The sequence below is a fragment of the Ursus arctos genome, unplaced genomic scaffold (assembly GCF_023065955.2).
Source record: "Ursus arctos isolate Adak ecotype North America unplaced genomic scaffold, UrsArc2.0 scaffold_36, whole genome shotgun sequence".
In the NCBI taxonomy this organism is placed as follows: domain Eukaryota; kingdom Metazoa; phylum Chordata; class Mammalia; order Carnivora; family Ursidae; genus Ursus; species Ursus arctos.
The window spans coordinates 16,158,820-16,174,068 of NW_026623050.1; the positions used below are offsets into that span (position 1 = coordinate 16,158,820).

Genomic DNA, 15,249 nt, shown 5'->3' on the forward strand with positions numbered 1-15,249 from the left:
ACATAAATGGTTCCGAGACTATTACTTTGGTATTCTAGAACTTTGATGACTTTTAGTACTTCCCATAGGAAGAATTTTAAAATAGATTTTTATTTTTGTTCTCAGCATAGTTCACATAATTCCATTTTACTTACACTATACCTAAAATATCGTATTAAATATACTACAGAAATTCATCACCAACATCACCAAGAAACACATACTACCTGCTTCCTCCTTCCCCCAACCACATACTATTCCCAGGAAAGACAACTGGTATTTTCCTAACTCCTAGTTATTGAGGTTGAATCCCAAGAAATGAAAACAGATATAAAAGCATTAGGTAAGGGAACATACCACCTTTGATACTCTCAACAAAAAAGATTATATTATATAAGATCTACGTATAATAACATCTGAAGAGTTATTTCATTTCAGAGGAAAGCCCAGATTTGTTCACCCTTGGACAACTGTATCTAAGAATCCTCTCATCATTCTCCTTGCCTCTACCAGTGTTAAAACAAGCCACATTCTTGACTTAAGCTATGGCAGGGCAGGGCAGTAAATTCCAATAAATAAGGAAAGAAAAGAGAAATTTCTATTTGGCCATCGGGGTTGTCTTTTTTTTTTTTTAAAGATCTTATTTGAGAGAGTGAGCGACAGAAAAGAGAGAGAGAGAGCACGCACAAGCCAGGGGAGAGGCAGGGGGAGAGGCAGAGGGAGATAGAGAAGCAGACATCCCGCTGAGCAGGGAGCCTGACATGGGACCCGATCCTAGGACCCTGAGATCATGACGTGAGCTGAAGGCAGACTCTTAACCGACTGACCCACCCTGGTGTCCCAGGGTTGTCCACTTTTAAACAGTCACTCACATGAATGCAAACGTGATGGAAATGAAAAACAAAAAAAAAATAAAAAATAACTCAATTTTTCTGGGAAGAGGAATAAAAACTCATTCATTCAACCCATGGTTAAAAGCTGGGGCTAATCTCATGTGTTTCTATGAGGTGAGTCCATCCCCCATGGACATATATACTCTTTGATCTGGGAGAAAAAAACTGTTCTTCCATAAAGCAAGAGAAAAGCCAATTATGTGTCAGATAATAAAACATGTACCATAATATGATGAAGGAAATAAGCTATTATACCACTGATAAACAAAACTATATGAACGATCTAGATTACTTTTTACCTTCAAATTAACACTGCAAAAAGGTTCATTTCAAAAATTTTACACATTCTCTGCAAAATCCTAACGCACAAAGATATATCAAGGTCTCTTCTGGTTAATCTTTACCAATGCTTCTGGTAGATATGGTAGATTTGATTTGTATTTGATACCTGCTTACAAAGGCCTATGGTTACCACATTTTTGTTTAGTCAATTTCTAGTTCCAATTAGAATTAAAATTTGTTAGCATTTATCATTCTATATGATGGTAACTGGAATAAAACTAAGTTAAACTGACACTCTTTTAAGTAGAAAATGGCTTGTCAGTGATCTAAGTTGCATCAAGATAAATAACGGACTTTAGACCAAAGGTACCTTAAAGCTTATCCTTTAAAAACATGCTCGTACAACTTAAAAAACATACAACATACCGTATTAAACCAGAATTTTACAATTGGTGCATGATAAAAGGCATAAAACTTTCTTGTAATGGGAAGCTTTTTTGATTTTATTTGTATCTCCATTTCATTCTTTCCTTCATTACTGTCCAATATTCTTACTTCTTTAAACACTTCCTAAAATAAAAATAACACTTATCATGTATTTATTCACAAAAAGTTTATATTTAAAAATATTTTTCCTCCTTACCATGGGAATCTCTTCTGCTATGTTTTGAAAGTTGTTTTCGCTATCTTCCATTGTCATCTGATGGGCATCTTGAGATTGTGGAATATGAGACATCTCAGCCTTTGTCTTATACTCTAGCATTAATATGGCAGGTGGAACTAAAATGCTTAGTATGACCTAAAAATTTTAGAAACACGTAAGTTTATATTTTAAAATTAATTACCTTGTAGAATAAAAATAATTTAAAAGGTATTAAATATCTTGATTATTAGTTAGCCAATCTGTCCCTGTTAGTATAGGGGAAAAACCAAAAACTTCGTTTTTGTACTTGCATATTATATTTAAAGAGGCCCAGGTTGAATTGTTTAAAGGAGTAACAAAACATTTGAGTACTATGATATGAGGATACAGAAAAGATTTAATATTTGTTTGTTCAGAAAATACATTTTTGTTTAAATAAAATTCAAGCCTTATGAAGTTGTTACGTGCATAATTTTATCCTAACTCTCTTTGCAACTGTTCCGTGTCGTAACATGATTACTCAGCTTGTGCCTCTATAAACAAACAGGTTTATTTGTAAAATTTTACGTTATTACCTGCATAATCCTAAAGCACAAAGAAAGTATAATTGTGTATCAGGGTTTCTATTGGTTAATCTTTCACCATTATTTTTATTAGATGATCAGTATTTGTTATCTACTTACAATGGTTAAACCACTTGCCTGATTTCTGCCTTCTACATCTCTGTACCTTATTTAAGATATAAGACAATGAAAAGGAAAGTTTAAAGTAGTATCTCTCGCTATGATGAAACCAAAAGTACCAGTCTACATTTTATCCAAATTCTTAACCATAAAAGCTAGGTATATCTAATATACTTCATGTAAAAATTATTAAGTTAGGAGAGAGGTTCTCAATTTTAGAATTTTGAAATCATCTTTTCATAAAGAAGAAACTTTTTTCATGGCTGCTCAGGGCTGTAAACACCAATACTCCCTTTGTGGCCCTCATGCTTTCAGCTCAGAGAGGGGCGATAATCATACACTATACCTGAAAATGATTCAGAGTGAAGAATAGAAGGAAAAAAGAGGCCATTTCGTGCCACTTGAGATAAAATGCCAATACTGCCACCCCCACCACCCTCATAAATCACGGCATTTTTCTATATACCTGGGCTAATTCCACTGTTCTTTTTATCTAATCCCATACTTTATATAATGGTTTCTAAGGTATACCTTGTACCAGGAATTTTTCCTCATATTCAGCCTTCCCATCCACATATCAGATAACAACATTTGTGTACAGGTGTGAGCTACAAAAGGTCTAAGTCTTGAAGAAACTGCTAACTTGAGGCAGGTGGAGTTACTCCAGTTTTTCAGTTCGTAAGTGAGCAATTTCATAGCCATGGTTTCATCTTGTCTGAAGGACTGTTCTAGTAATTCAACTGCTAGCTGACCAAAATCACTATCAAAAGATAAAAGCCAAAACATTCATATTACCAAACTACAGTTTTAGACACTATTCTTATATAATTTCATAACATTTTATATTTAATATTTTAACACATACTCAGGGAATTATAAGGCATTAGAATCATAGTAGCTGTTTCCAGATATCTATCACTATCCAGATATCACAAATATTAAAATAGGGCACATTAAGAACAAGTCTGAAAAGGTGACTCCAGAGCATTTTCCACTGGTCTTGGAAATAAAACTCCAGTCTCACAGGAAACCCAAACTGACAATGTTTAGCTGCTCTGTATAAAAACTCTTATCTATATAGTATTTCAAACGTAGGGGCGCCCAGGTGGCTCAGGTGGTTAAGTATCTGCCTCAGGCTTGGGTCATGATCCCAGGGTCCTGGGATCGAGCCCCATGTTGCCTGATTCTCCCTCTCCTTTCCACTTGTGTTCTCTCTCGCTATCTCTGTTGCTATCTCTCTCTCTCACATAAATAAACAGAATCTTAAAAAAAAAAAAAATCAAAAGGGTTTGGTACCCAGTAGAAATAATGCAAATAGGGACTAACCTAATCATAAAAAATATCTGAATCTTAGATCCACAGAGTAAGTGATTGTAAGATCCCTGCTTGAGTTATTTTCAGTAATAACACTTACTCTCTTCCAAAGACAGCCCATTTTGGGAGAGGTAAGTCCTATTTTCTATCACAAAGTTTCCTACAAACTATCTTTCCAGAAAACTTAATATTCATTATTACTCTAAGTGTAAATTTCTGTGAACTATTTTACTCTTCCATATACGTAGCTCCACCTTCTGAAATGCCCTCCCAGTTGAATTAAATTCATTTCCTTAGAACACAGCTCAAAACCTTACTTTCTTCTTTTCTTTACCACTATAAATGGAACTTTTCCTAATCTAATTAATTGCTAGTATGTGCAATTATTAAACTGACTGGCAAATATTAAACTTCTGGCATTTCTTCTTTTTGCCAACATATTTAACTCTTGAGTTGTAAACAATAACCTCTTTTTATATGCATAAACAGGAAAGTTTCCTTCTGAATTTTAAGAAGTACCTAATATATTTGGGGGTACCTGGGAACTCCGTCAGTTAAGCTTCCAACTCCTGATTTCAGTTCAGGTCATGATCTCAGGGTTGGAAGATCAAGCCCAAGACTTGCCCTCTGAATCCATGCCCTAGCAAGGAGCCTGCTTAAGATTCTCTATCTCCCTCTCCCCCTCTCCTCTTCCTCTCAATAAAAAAAGTAAATAATAAATAAATACATTTTAATTTTGCCAATAAAATTATACATAAATATACTCATTTATTGCATGACACTATAACCTCCACTTAAACATGACCTTGTATTTCTTAAATTTGAAATGATTAAATATGACTTACTTAGAATACTGTTTCAATTCTTCTGAAGTATCATCTACAAGGTCACTCTGCTTTGCTTCATATGCCATTGAACGATAGATCTTACAGGCAACTAACGCTTTAGCCATTGATTCTTCACCATGCTGCCATAAAAAACGGGCCATGACCTGTCTCTTCATAAGGCAAGCCCAAATTAATAGTTCATTAAGTGGATAAGGAAAGCGCTTGGTTTCTGGATCATCAATATCTACAATTTCATCTTTGGCTCTCTTCTTCTTTCCTTCTTCCACAGCTGTATCAATCTTCAAGGGAAAACAAATGTCTAAGATTCATTATAATAAGGCCATATGACATTAACATGAGAATTTTTATAAAATCTCCTTTACACTATTCTTCAACCTAATTTAACTGCACAAATCAAAGTGCTATAAATTTTATATACTTATATTGTAGCTCAGGTTTTATGGAAATGGTATTTCTAAAAAAAAAAATCATTGTAATAAAATTTTCCAAAATTAAAGAAAGGGCCTAAATATTTCAACTAATATGTGATAAAACATAATTTTAATGGAAGAAAAATTATGTCTAAAACACTTATCTTACATGTTGTTAATCAAGTTAAAATGGAATAAAAGGAGGCAGTTAAGCATTTATCAAAACATTAAAAAATTTTTTATTATAGCTAAATATAAAAAACATAGAATTGTTAACTCATAATAAATATCTTTTTGTATACGGGAAAATGAATAATCAAAGATTTATCTACAAATAAAAGTTCATTCTTGCTAAAACAAGTAGTTTTCTGTTTCATAAATACTAGTAAATTAGATAGAACAAAATCCAGAAAAGGCAAAATTTATGTGAACATACCTTTGGTCGATAGGGCTGTGCTGTTTTAATGAAATGATTGTGCCTCATTTTTTCCTTTTTATCTGCCCTATTCCCAAAAGATTCATGACTCTTGCGCAACTGAGGAGTGCTGCTGGACGTATTTCGGCCAGACCTCTGAAAATGAAAGCTTATTAGTTTTTACAGATTTAAATATACTGATAAGTCATAAAAATTTAAGAATTCATTCATACATATGTACAAATATGTACACACAAAAAAATGACTTGTTTTGGATTTCAGTTACAAAATATTTCTATGCAGTCTTATAGTTGAAAATGTATTTTTAAAAGACAATGCTACTTTCGCCATTCTAAGAATATAAGTAATTTTAAACTTTTAAAGTGTATGAGTTCTCATGAATTTTTAACTTACAAAGTATACAAAGTACATATATAGACTTCCCCCAAAATATTACATACCCGATTATTTCCACCAAGACTATTATATATTAATCGAAAACGTTTCCGAGTGTAGGTGCATCTATAGGTTCCTCCCATAAGATACTCAATAACAAGTCCTATATCGATTAGGGTGATCTTATATCCTGGAGGAAGATTTCCCTGGAAACAAATCATTAGTTTTATATAGACAGGATATTTCTCAATATTTCCATGCATGCCTAGAAATGCTGCACTCTACAAAATGACAAATGTTTACTTGTTACAGGGCGCTGGGGTTGCCAGCAGCTACCTTTACAGGAGAAGGAAGTAAGTTGTTCCTCATTTCCTTCTATAAGAAAAGGAGATTCTGAAATTTTGAAGTCACAAAGATGTGCTCAGGACAGAAGTATGGCTTATGGCAATAAGATCATTTGATCTTTCCACTGCCCTAATACTTCACACATAGAGGCAAAGGAACTTCTGAGGGCCAAGTACTCCATTTTCACCATTGCACATTATCATAAATTACATTTCCCTGCAAAAACAATGCTATAAATGTTAATTATGTTTCCAGACAGGCCCATAAGTACTTATAAGTATTTTTTAGCCCAAATTATATTGGTTATATTATAGTTTACACAAGTTTTTATAGCCTCATCTAAGATTTAGACTACCACTTATAACACTGTTTAGAACACTAAGACTTCATTTTTCCCAGGGCAACAATTTTTTAGAATATGAGCCATTTGTGAGTTTGGAAGATTGCCTGTTCGGAATCAAATATTTGGTTAATCTCACTAAATAATCTTAAAAGGGTTTAATCATAAGACAATTTACATATATCAACCAATTCTGCCCTCCTACCATCATCATTCTTTCCATTTCCCTAATTACAATTTCATAAAGTACTTTAAAAAACATTTTTAAAGATTTTATTTTAGAGAGAGAGCACGCACGCACACACACTGGGGAGGGGAAGAGGGAGAGAAAGAAGTTCTGCACACGCTGAGTGCAGAGACTGATGTGGGGCTGGATCTCACGACCCTGAGCTCATGACCTGAGCCAAAATGAAGAGTTGGATGCTTAACTCACCGAGCCATCCAGGGGCCCCTAGGTACCCCAGGACTTTTAAAAACGTTTACACCTTTTATAATTTGGTTTTATCTGTGAAGTTTTAAATTTCTAGATACTTACATTCCTTAAACCTCTGATTTAAAAATTAATCAAAAATATTTTTAAGTGCCTGCGTGGCTCAGTCAGTTAAGTGTCTGCCTTTGGCTCAGGTCATGACCTGAGCGTCCTGGAATAGAGTTCCATGTCCAACTCCCTGCTCAGTGGGGAATCTGCTTCTCCCTCTCCCTCTCCCCCTTCCCCTGCTCATGCTCTCTCTCTCACTCAAATAAATAAATAAAAGCTTTAAAATATATATTTTTAGGGGCGCCTGGGTGGCACAGTGGTTAAGCGTCTGCCTTTGGCTCAGGGCGTGATCCTGGCGTTATGGGATCGAGCCCCACATCAGGCTCCTCCGCTATGAGCCTGCTTCTTCCTCTCCCACCCCCCCTGCTTGTGTTCCCTCTCTCACTGGCTGTCTCTATCTCTGTCGAATAAATAAATAAAATCTTTAAAAAATATATATATATATTTTTGCACCTTAAATGCAAGATTTTTCTTTTTGTCTTGAGCAACCTCAAAATATGCTTTATGAATGAGGATTATCATGCATGTTTTTAGCTTTTTTAAATTTGATAAATACCATATATGATCCCACTTTAATGGGAAATACTTAAGGGAAATAATGCGCGATACCTTAAAAAAAGTATGATACGCAATTTCTCAAACTATACAAATACTACTTACAACGCTCAACTTACTAATTTGAATCAGAAAATAGTCAATTACTGCCTTTACTTTAGGATTTTTCACTTACAGAAATAGAAAAATTTGGGTTATTTAGTATAGCTACCAATATAAAGACAATCAATCTATAACAAATCTCTTGTTTCTAGAATTAAAAACTATAATTTTTTCTGCTAACCCGCGTAAGTAAATCATAATGCAAATGTGTTTTAGAAACCCCTGGGGGCGCCTGGGTGGCACAGCGGTTAAGTGTCTGCCTTCGGCTCAGGGCGTGATCCCGGCTTTATGGGATCGAGCCCCACATCAGGCTCCTCCGCTAGGAGCCTGCTTCTCCCTCTCCCACTCCCCCTGCTTGTGTTCCCTCTCTCGCTGGCTGTCTCTCTCTCTCTCTCAAATAAATAAATAAATAAATAAATCTTTTTAAAAAAAAAGAAAGAAAGAAAAAAGAAACCCCTGGACTGAAGGTCTCCCCCATCACTCAAGCTTTCTAGGGGGAAAAAAAAAAAAGCCTTAATTTAACAACAACCAAAAAACCCACAAATCAATGTGAAATGTCCAGAATAGGCAAATCCATACAGATAGAAAGCAGATTAACAGTTGCCTAGGGCAGGAGAGAGGCAGGAAGTAGAGAAGAAAGCAGGAATGGGGAGTGACTGCTAATGGGTACAGGGTTCCTCTAAAATTAGATTGTAGTGATAGTTGCACAACTGTGAATATACTAAAAGCCATCGAACTAAACACTTTAAATGGATCAATTTTATGGCATGTGAAATGTTTTAATAAAGCTATAAATGAAAACACATGGAAAAAACTGAATTAAAGAAAAATATTTTTAAATATAATAAAGTCTATGGTCTTCCTATGGGATGTTAGTTTAGTATTAAAAATGTGACAAAACAAAAAATTACAACAGAAAATGGCATTTCTATTTTAATTTTTCAGTTTTTTTAATAGTACACTCACATTTAATTGCAAGTAAAAGTTTGAATGAAGAATTCTAGAAAAAAAAGCATTTTAGTTTAGAAACTAAAAAAATATTTCAATTAAATGATTATCTTTTCACTTAGGAAAATAAAACTGTAAGATACCAATATTTTAAATGACTATAAAATCTTTAATAAATGTTTAAGACTATTAATTCTCAAAGAATCCCAACAGAAGAGAAGGGGGATATTAGTACACCAAATTTGGTCACCACAAAATGGCTTCAGACCATATGACAGTGTTGTATATTCAGTCATGATCAATAGTGGATTTTAAGAGAGCATTCATGCATGATTTCAGCATTTCAGCATTTATTACTGGCAAAATATGCCATGAAGATCATCATCCAGTGTTTCCCTCAATGTGTTAACTCAATGTCCTTTATAGGTCGAGGTAACAAATTTCTTTGGAACACAGAGAAAGAAGATACATTCTATCAATGATCTTTCTTTATGGATCAATGAGCATTATGAAATTCATCACACTAGATCTCAGATGACTAGAAACTCAGAAAACTCAGTCTTTTTTTTTTTTTTAAAGATTTTATTTATTTATTCGATAGAGATAAGAGACAGCCAGCGAGAGAGGGTACACAAGCAGGGGGAGTGGGAGAGGAAGAAGCAGGCTCAGGGCGGAGGAGCCTGACGTGGGGCTCGATCCCATAACGCCGGGATCACGCCCTGAGCCGAAGGCAGACGCTTAACCGCTGTGCCACCCAGGCGCCCCCAGAAAACTCAGTCTTAATTTAGCCCTTATTTTATCTTGCTCTAAAAAATGTCATTTTATTGCTATTTTTAAGATGCATATTTAAATGTGTTTTAGAAACAGATGAACATCTGTGTAAACAATTTTTAAAATAGCATTTTCAAAAACAAAAATAAACTCTTACCTGTTTGACATCCCGAACAAGATGAAATAACATTGGATTAGTTGGACCTTGTTTCTTTAAGGAGAAAAAAATAAAGCAAACTATTATTTTTCTTCTAAAATAATGTAACAACTTCTTTTGTTACTTATAGGACTTTACGAACCTTCTTGCTCAAATTATATTGTTTTTCAGCTAAATAAGTTCTGTTCATAAAATGGAGCAAAGAAAAAGATAAACCATTTCATACTGTCATATTTACCTTCAATAAGATATATAATTTAGATTATGTTTTACTTATGCAAAAACACAAATTTTAAATCACACATAGCTTGCGAGCTTTAGAATTCTATCTTTAATTTACATTTCTTTCATTGATAATGGAGCTGTACTCTTTAAAAAAAATTTTTTTTTTTAATTTATTTATTTGAGAGAGAGAGTGTGTGCGAGCATGAGCAGGGCAGAAGGAAAGGAAGAAGCAGACCCTGCACTGAACAGGGAGCCTGATGCAGGACTCGATCCCAGGACTTCGGGATCATGACCTGAGCCAAAGGCAGATGCTCAACCGACTGAGCCACCGGGTGCACCTGTAGACTCCCTTCTTGTTAGAATGTACCTTGTTTCTGCCACTAACCATCAAGTTGCATCAATACTTTAAATATTTCAGATAACAAACTTTTAACATTTATATATGCCATCTTAATTTCCACTTAAGGAAGTTAGGATGGTATACTTATGTCCATAAATAAGTATCTTAATATCTTACTCCGATTTATGTATACTATTAGAGTAGACCAAGCACAAGTTCCATTGTTACAGTAATCTTACTTTGACGTTATTCTGTATTTTGAAAAAATACCCAGTTGTGTATCTCCCAAATCAAGATTGAAGTAAATGAGCCAAAAATGTATTATTCTTTCTAGACAGTGCTCTGATTCACCTGAAACTTACTGCAGTGAATTCTAAGCAGTACAAATCAAGACTTATTTTCAGTACTTCAAATCTATTGTTTAAAAGAAATGTCAAATGGGATTTTCCCCCCACCATTGTGTTATTATTATTATGAGGTTATTATAATATTCAATTCAATCTACTTTTCCATTTTGATCACATATACTTGGTAATAGATTTTCAGATTTTCAAATCTAACTGGGTAAACCTCTTATTTCTTTGAAAACATTATTTTATTGACTTTAAAATTCTTTTTTTTTTTTTTAAGATTTTATTTATTTATTTGAGAGAGAGAGAGAGCAGGAGAGTGGGGTGAAAGGCAGAGGGAGAAGGAGACTCCCCACTAAGCAGAGTCCGATGTGGGGTCTGATCCCAGGACTCTGGGATCATGCCCTGAGCTGAAGGCAGATGCTTAACTGACTGAGCCACCCAGGCACCCTACCTTTAAAATTCTACATAATATCTAAAGATGACTATACCTATACTGTGTATAAACTCTATTTTGCCTTACTTCGCTCTTTCTTTTTATAATATTTAACCTATCCACTCAGGAGCTGAGTTCTCTTTGGCAATTCTTCTCCATATATTAATTAAAAAAAATAAATATGAAGTATTTCATTTTTTTAGGTATTGGCAAGTTTTATTGTATTTTCCCTAATCATACAGAAATGTAATATTTAGAATTCTATTTTATCTTAATCCATTAATGTTTATATATTAAATATAACTTCTTAGTATAAAATAAATATACTTTAATACAGCAGTTTTCAAAGTGTGGTCCAGTTTCCCTGAAGGCCCCCAAGACCCTTTCAGATGGTCCATGAGATCAAAAGTATTTTCAGAATCATGTTAAGTTGTCATTTTCATTTATGGCACCTGGGTGGCCCAGTTGGTTAAGCATCCAACTCTTAGTTTCCACTCAGGTCGTGATTTCGCGGTTGTGAGATTGAGCCCCATGTCAAGCTCCATGCTCAGCTTGCTTATGATTCTCTCTCCCTCTCCCTTTGCCCCTCTCTCCCCCCAAAACAAAGAAAAAAACCACGTTATTTGCATTTTTTCATTTCTCTCAGTGTTCAGTGGAGTTTTCCAGAGGCTTCTTGTTGTGTGATACTGTAAGATTAAATTCAAAAGCTGCCTTCTATGAAGTAAAGAGATTTGTAAGACAGTAAAACTTACTCTCCTCACTAATCTATTTTTCTTGAAAAATGTGTTAACATGTAATGGATTTATTATTGTTACTTAAAATTAGTATTTTTTAAATTTCTTGATTTTACATTCTAATGTGGTAAATATTGACATAAATAAACCCTCTTTAGAACAGCTCTTTTAAGTCCCCAACAATTTTTTATGTAATAGGACTCTGATAACAAAAAGTTTGAGAACCACTACTTTGTTATATAATCCTTTATCCTTAAAAACATTTTTATCAATAATTGATGCTGAAAAGTAACTATCGTCTTAATAACTCTGAGTTACACAATTAAAAAAATTACCTGCCTTGCTAACAGGATCAGTTTTTATTTTTATACCTGCTTTATATTTCAGCGATAAACCTTATTACTCAGCAAAATGAATAATCCTTTTAATTTTTATATCTGTTTGCTAGAAAGAGTAGAATGCCAACAAAGTTCAATCTAACTGTGCTAGATACTATTAAAGAAAAAAAATGGGGAAAATACAACTGTCCTCACCTAACTATGCCAATGGGTTCAGGGAGGCAGTGGCATGGCATTAGAACTACATTCTAAAGAATGAATACAATTCCAGTAAGTGGAGAGGAGTTGAGAAAAAAGAGACACCAGTGGTGTGTAAACAAGAAATTTTTTTTTTTTTAAGTTTCTATTTTTGGGAAATAGTAGGTGGACAACATAACTGAAACATCCAGTATGGGAAGGTATGGGTGGGAATAAAAGGCCAAGTGATAGAGTTAGCTAGGACAAAATTTCAAAAGCTGAAGAACTTTGGAAATCAAGCTAAGGGCTTGGGTATTGTTCTATACACACTGGGGAGCTATCAAAGATTTTCTAACTGGGGAAATATATGGTAAAATATAGGATTATAATAATTAGTTTAAAGAATTGATTTGAAGAAAGGACAGATTAGATTACTGAGATAGTATGACTGCTATAAAGACAAAGTGCAAAGACATTAGGAATGAAAAGGAGGAGATAAATAGGCAGAAACTGATGAATGAACAGACAGCTTTGCAGAGAAGTTAGAAAGTCAGGATTTGCTAAGAGTGTACCTCAAAATATAGTACAATTAAACTAATGTTGGTAACATGGAAAACGAGTAACATGGGCAATGTTGGACACCTGAAATGAAAAAGGCTTTGTAAAGAAAAGGCTTTGTAAAGAAAACAGTTTTCAGGAGCTCTTTAGAAAAAAAAATGAAAAATGGTATGTAAGCTAAAAGGGGGATACCATAAGGTCAAAATCATGAATGTGAAAGAAACAAAAAGAAAAGAAAAAACAATGTGTAATTTCTCCATTAAGAAAAGGCATCAGAAGAAAGGGATAAAGAAGGGGGGGTAATCAGAAGGGGGAATGAAGCATGACAGACTATGGACTCTGAGAAACAAACTGAAGGCCGGTGATGGGTAGTGAGGAGGGCACGTGTTGCACGGTGCACTGGGTATTATACACAACTAATGAATCATCGAACTTTACAACAAAAACCAGGGATGTACTGTATGGTGACTAACATAATATAATAAAAAATATTAAAAAAAGAAAAGAAAAGAAAAGAAAAGGCATCAAAAGAAGTTTGGTGTAACAAACGACCACCAAGAGGAAAAAGAAAAAAAAAAAAGGAAATACAATGACTCTGTAATTAAGAAGCTGATCCTGGGATGCCTGGGTGGCTCAGTCGTTAAGCGTCTGCCTTCGGCTCAAGTCATGATCCCAGGTCCTGCGACCGAGACCCACATCTGGTTCCCTGCTCGGCGGGAGGCCTGCTTCTCCGAACTCTCCCACTCCCCCTGCTTGTGCTCCCTCTCTCGCTGTGTCTCTCTCTGTCAAATAAATAAAAAATCTTAAAAAAAGAAGCCAATCCCATGGTTTTAAAAAGGGGATGAGGGGAAGGAATGGGAGACAGGGTTATTTACCTCCTTCCTACACGACTATGGTGACAGGGAAAATCTCCAGAAACAAGGAAAGGTTTTCAGACTGTCACATAACCAATCAACCCTAAGACTGGCTGTAATTCTTCCAAGTAATCAAGTAGACCATTAAAGGTTTTAGCAGTAGAACTGGGTATGTTCAGGTAAAATGACACTTCTCAAAGATGATAAAGCATAGTCAACAAAGAATTTTAACATACACTTACTGTGTTATAAAGTTCTTCCAGTCTAGGAATGGTAAGGAATTTATGCATGCTTACTCCATTTTCAATAAGAAGTTTCACAAATGCAACTCTATCCATTACAAGAGCATCAAGCATAGCTTGTTCCAAGGACCCAACCTAAAAGAATATAAAAATTAATTAATTTCATAGTCTAATTATACAAATAGTTCTAAATTCAAGTCCTTACTTGTTCCTGAACAGTTTTAGAACAAAATTAAAAAGGTGCAAAATAGGGGTGCCTGGGGGGCTCAGTCAGTTAAGTGTCCAACTCCTGATTTTGGTTCAGGTCATGATTTCAGGGTTGTGAGTTCAAGCCCCGCATCCGGCTCCATGCTGCATGTGAAGCCTGCTTAAGATTCTCTCTCTCCCTCTTCCTCCGTCCCTCCTCCCACCTCAAAAAAAAAAAAAAAAAAAACCATACAAAATAGTAAAAGGCTGGGACTTAAGGTATAAAGAGAATAGCAGAAAAGACCTCTACAGAGTAGCATTCCCCAAAGAACATTTCATAAGCAGTATTTCTGCAGGAGAGTGTTATATAGGGATAAAAAAGAAAAAAAAAAGAAAAAGAAAGTATCCATCATCAAGTAAATTCAGGGGGAAAATATCTTAGAGCAACAGTTCTCGATGTTTAGGAAAGGTTTTTTTGGAGGGATCATTTCAATAACTGGGGCCATTACTAACATTCAAAGGATACCAGAGATCATACAACATACCAGACAATTTCACTCAAAAAGGAATTGTCCCATATCTCACACAACTTTGTTATCCTTAGATATTTACAAATAAAAATGCAATAGTTCTGCTTTACATATAAACACAAAGTACTGTCATGGTTTGTTTTACAAAATGAACTTTCTAAAAATACAACTACCATATAAATTACATAAGATGGTACTTAGCTTTCTTTAGAAATTTAACAGAAATTATTCATATTAGAGAAAAGTTACACCACCAAATAGCAACACAACCTGTGCTGTTTGAGTTTAATTTAACACATGTTTATCAGTCAGCATTTACAAGCTGTCCCCTTTAAGTTTTTAGGGACTCTTCATACAGATTCCAACAAATTCTGAATCAAATGCTATTAAATTAGTGGAGACACAAATATGGAGATTTCATTAAGTATCATTAGTAAAGGGTATTTTATTAACAGAACATTAATATATTTAATATTAATATATTTTATATGTATGATACTAAGATATTTTAATAGCTCATATTATTGCTTCTGTATATTTTTAATATTGGTACCATATGATAAAATAAAACTTTGTAGTGAAAAATCAATACCAAAATGATTGGGTTTTTTACCCCTTGTTTTTTGATCTTATTCTGATTCTGTCTTCAGAAGTTTACTA

The 15,249-nt window shown here is 34.4% G+C and overlaps 1 protein-coding gene across 2 annotated transcripts in view; it reads right to left on the bottom strand.

Annotated features, from left to right (window-relative positions):
* TRPM7 (transient receptor potential cation channel subfamily M member 7) overlaps nt 1–15,249 on the bottom strand; it is a 114,811-nt gene that overhangs the window by 44,153 nt on the left and 55,409 nt on the right. For both annotated transcript variants that reach the window (XM_026518467.4, XM_057306333.1), the window contains 8 exons: nt 13,874–14,008; nt 9,620–9,673; nt 5,929–6,069; nt 5,489–5,623; nt 4,640–4,920; nt 3,012–3,240; nt 1,798–1,953; nt 1,581–1,724 (listed from right to left, as the gene is read on the bottom strand). In XM_026518467.4, coding sequence (XP_026374252.1) covers nt 1,581–1,724; nt 1,798–1,953; nt 3,012–3,240; nt 4,640–4,920; nt 5,489–5,623; nt 5,929–6,069; nt 9,620–9,673; nt 13,874–14,008 — 1,275 coding nt within the window. The remainder of the gene's footprint in view (nt 1–1,580; nt 1,725–1,797; nt 1,954–3,011; nt 3,241–4,639; nt 4,921–5,488; nt 5,624–5,928; nt 6,070–9,619; nt 9,674–13,873; nt 14,009–15,249) is intronic.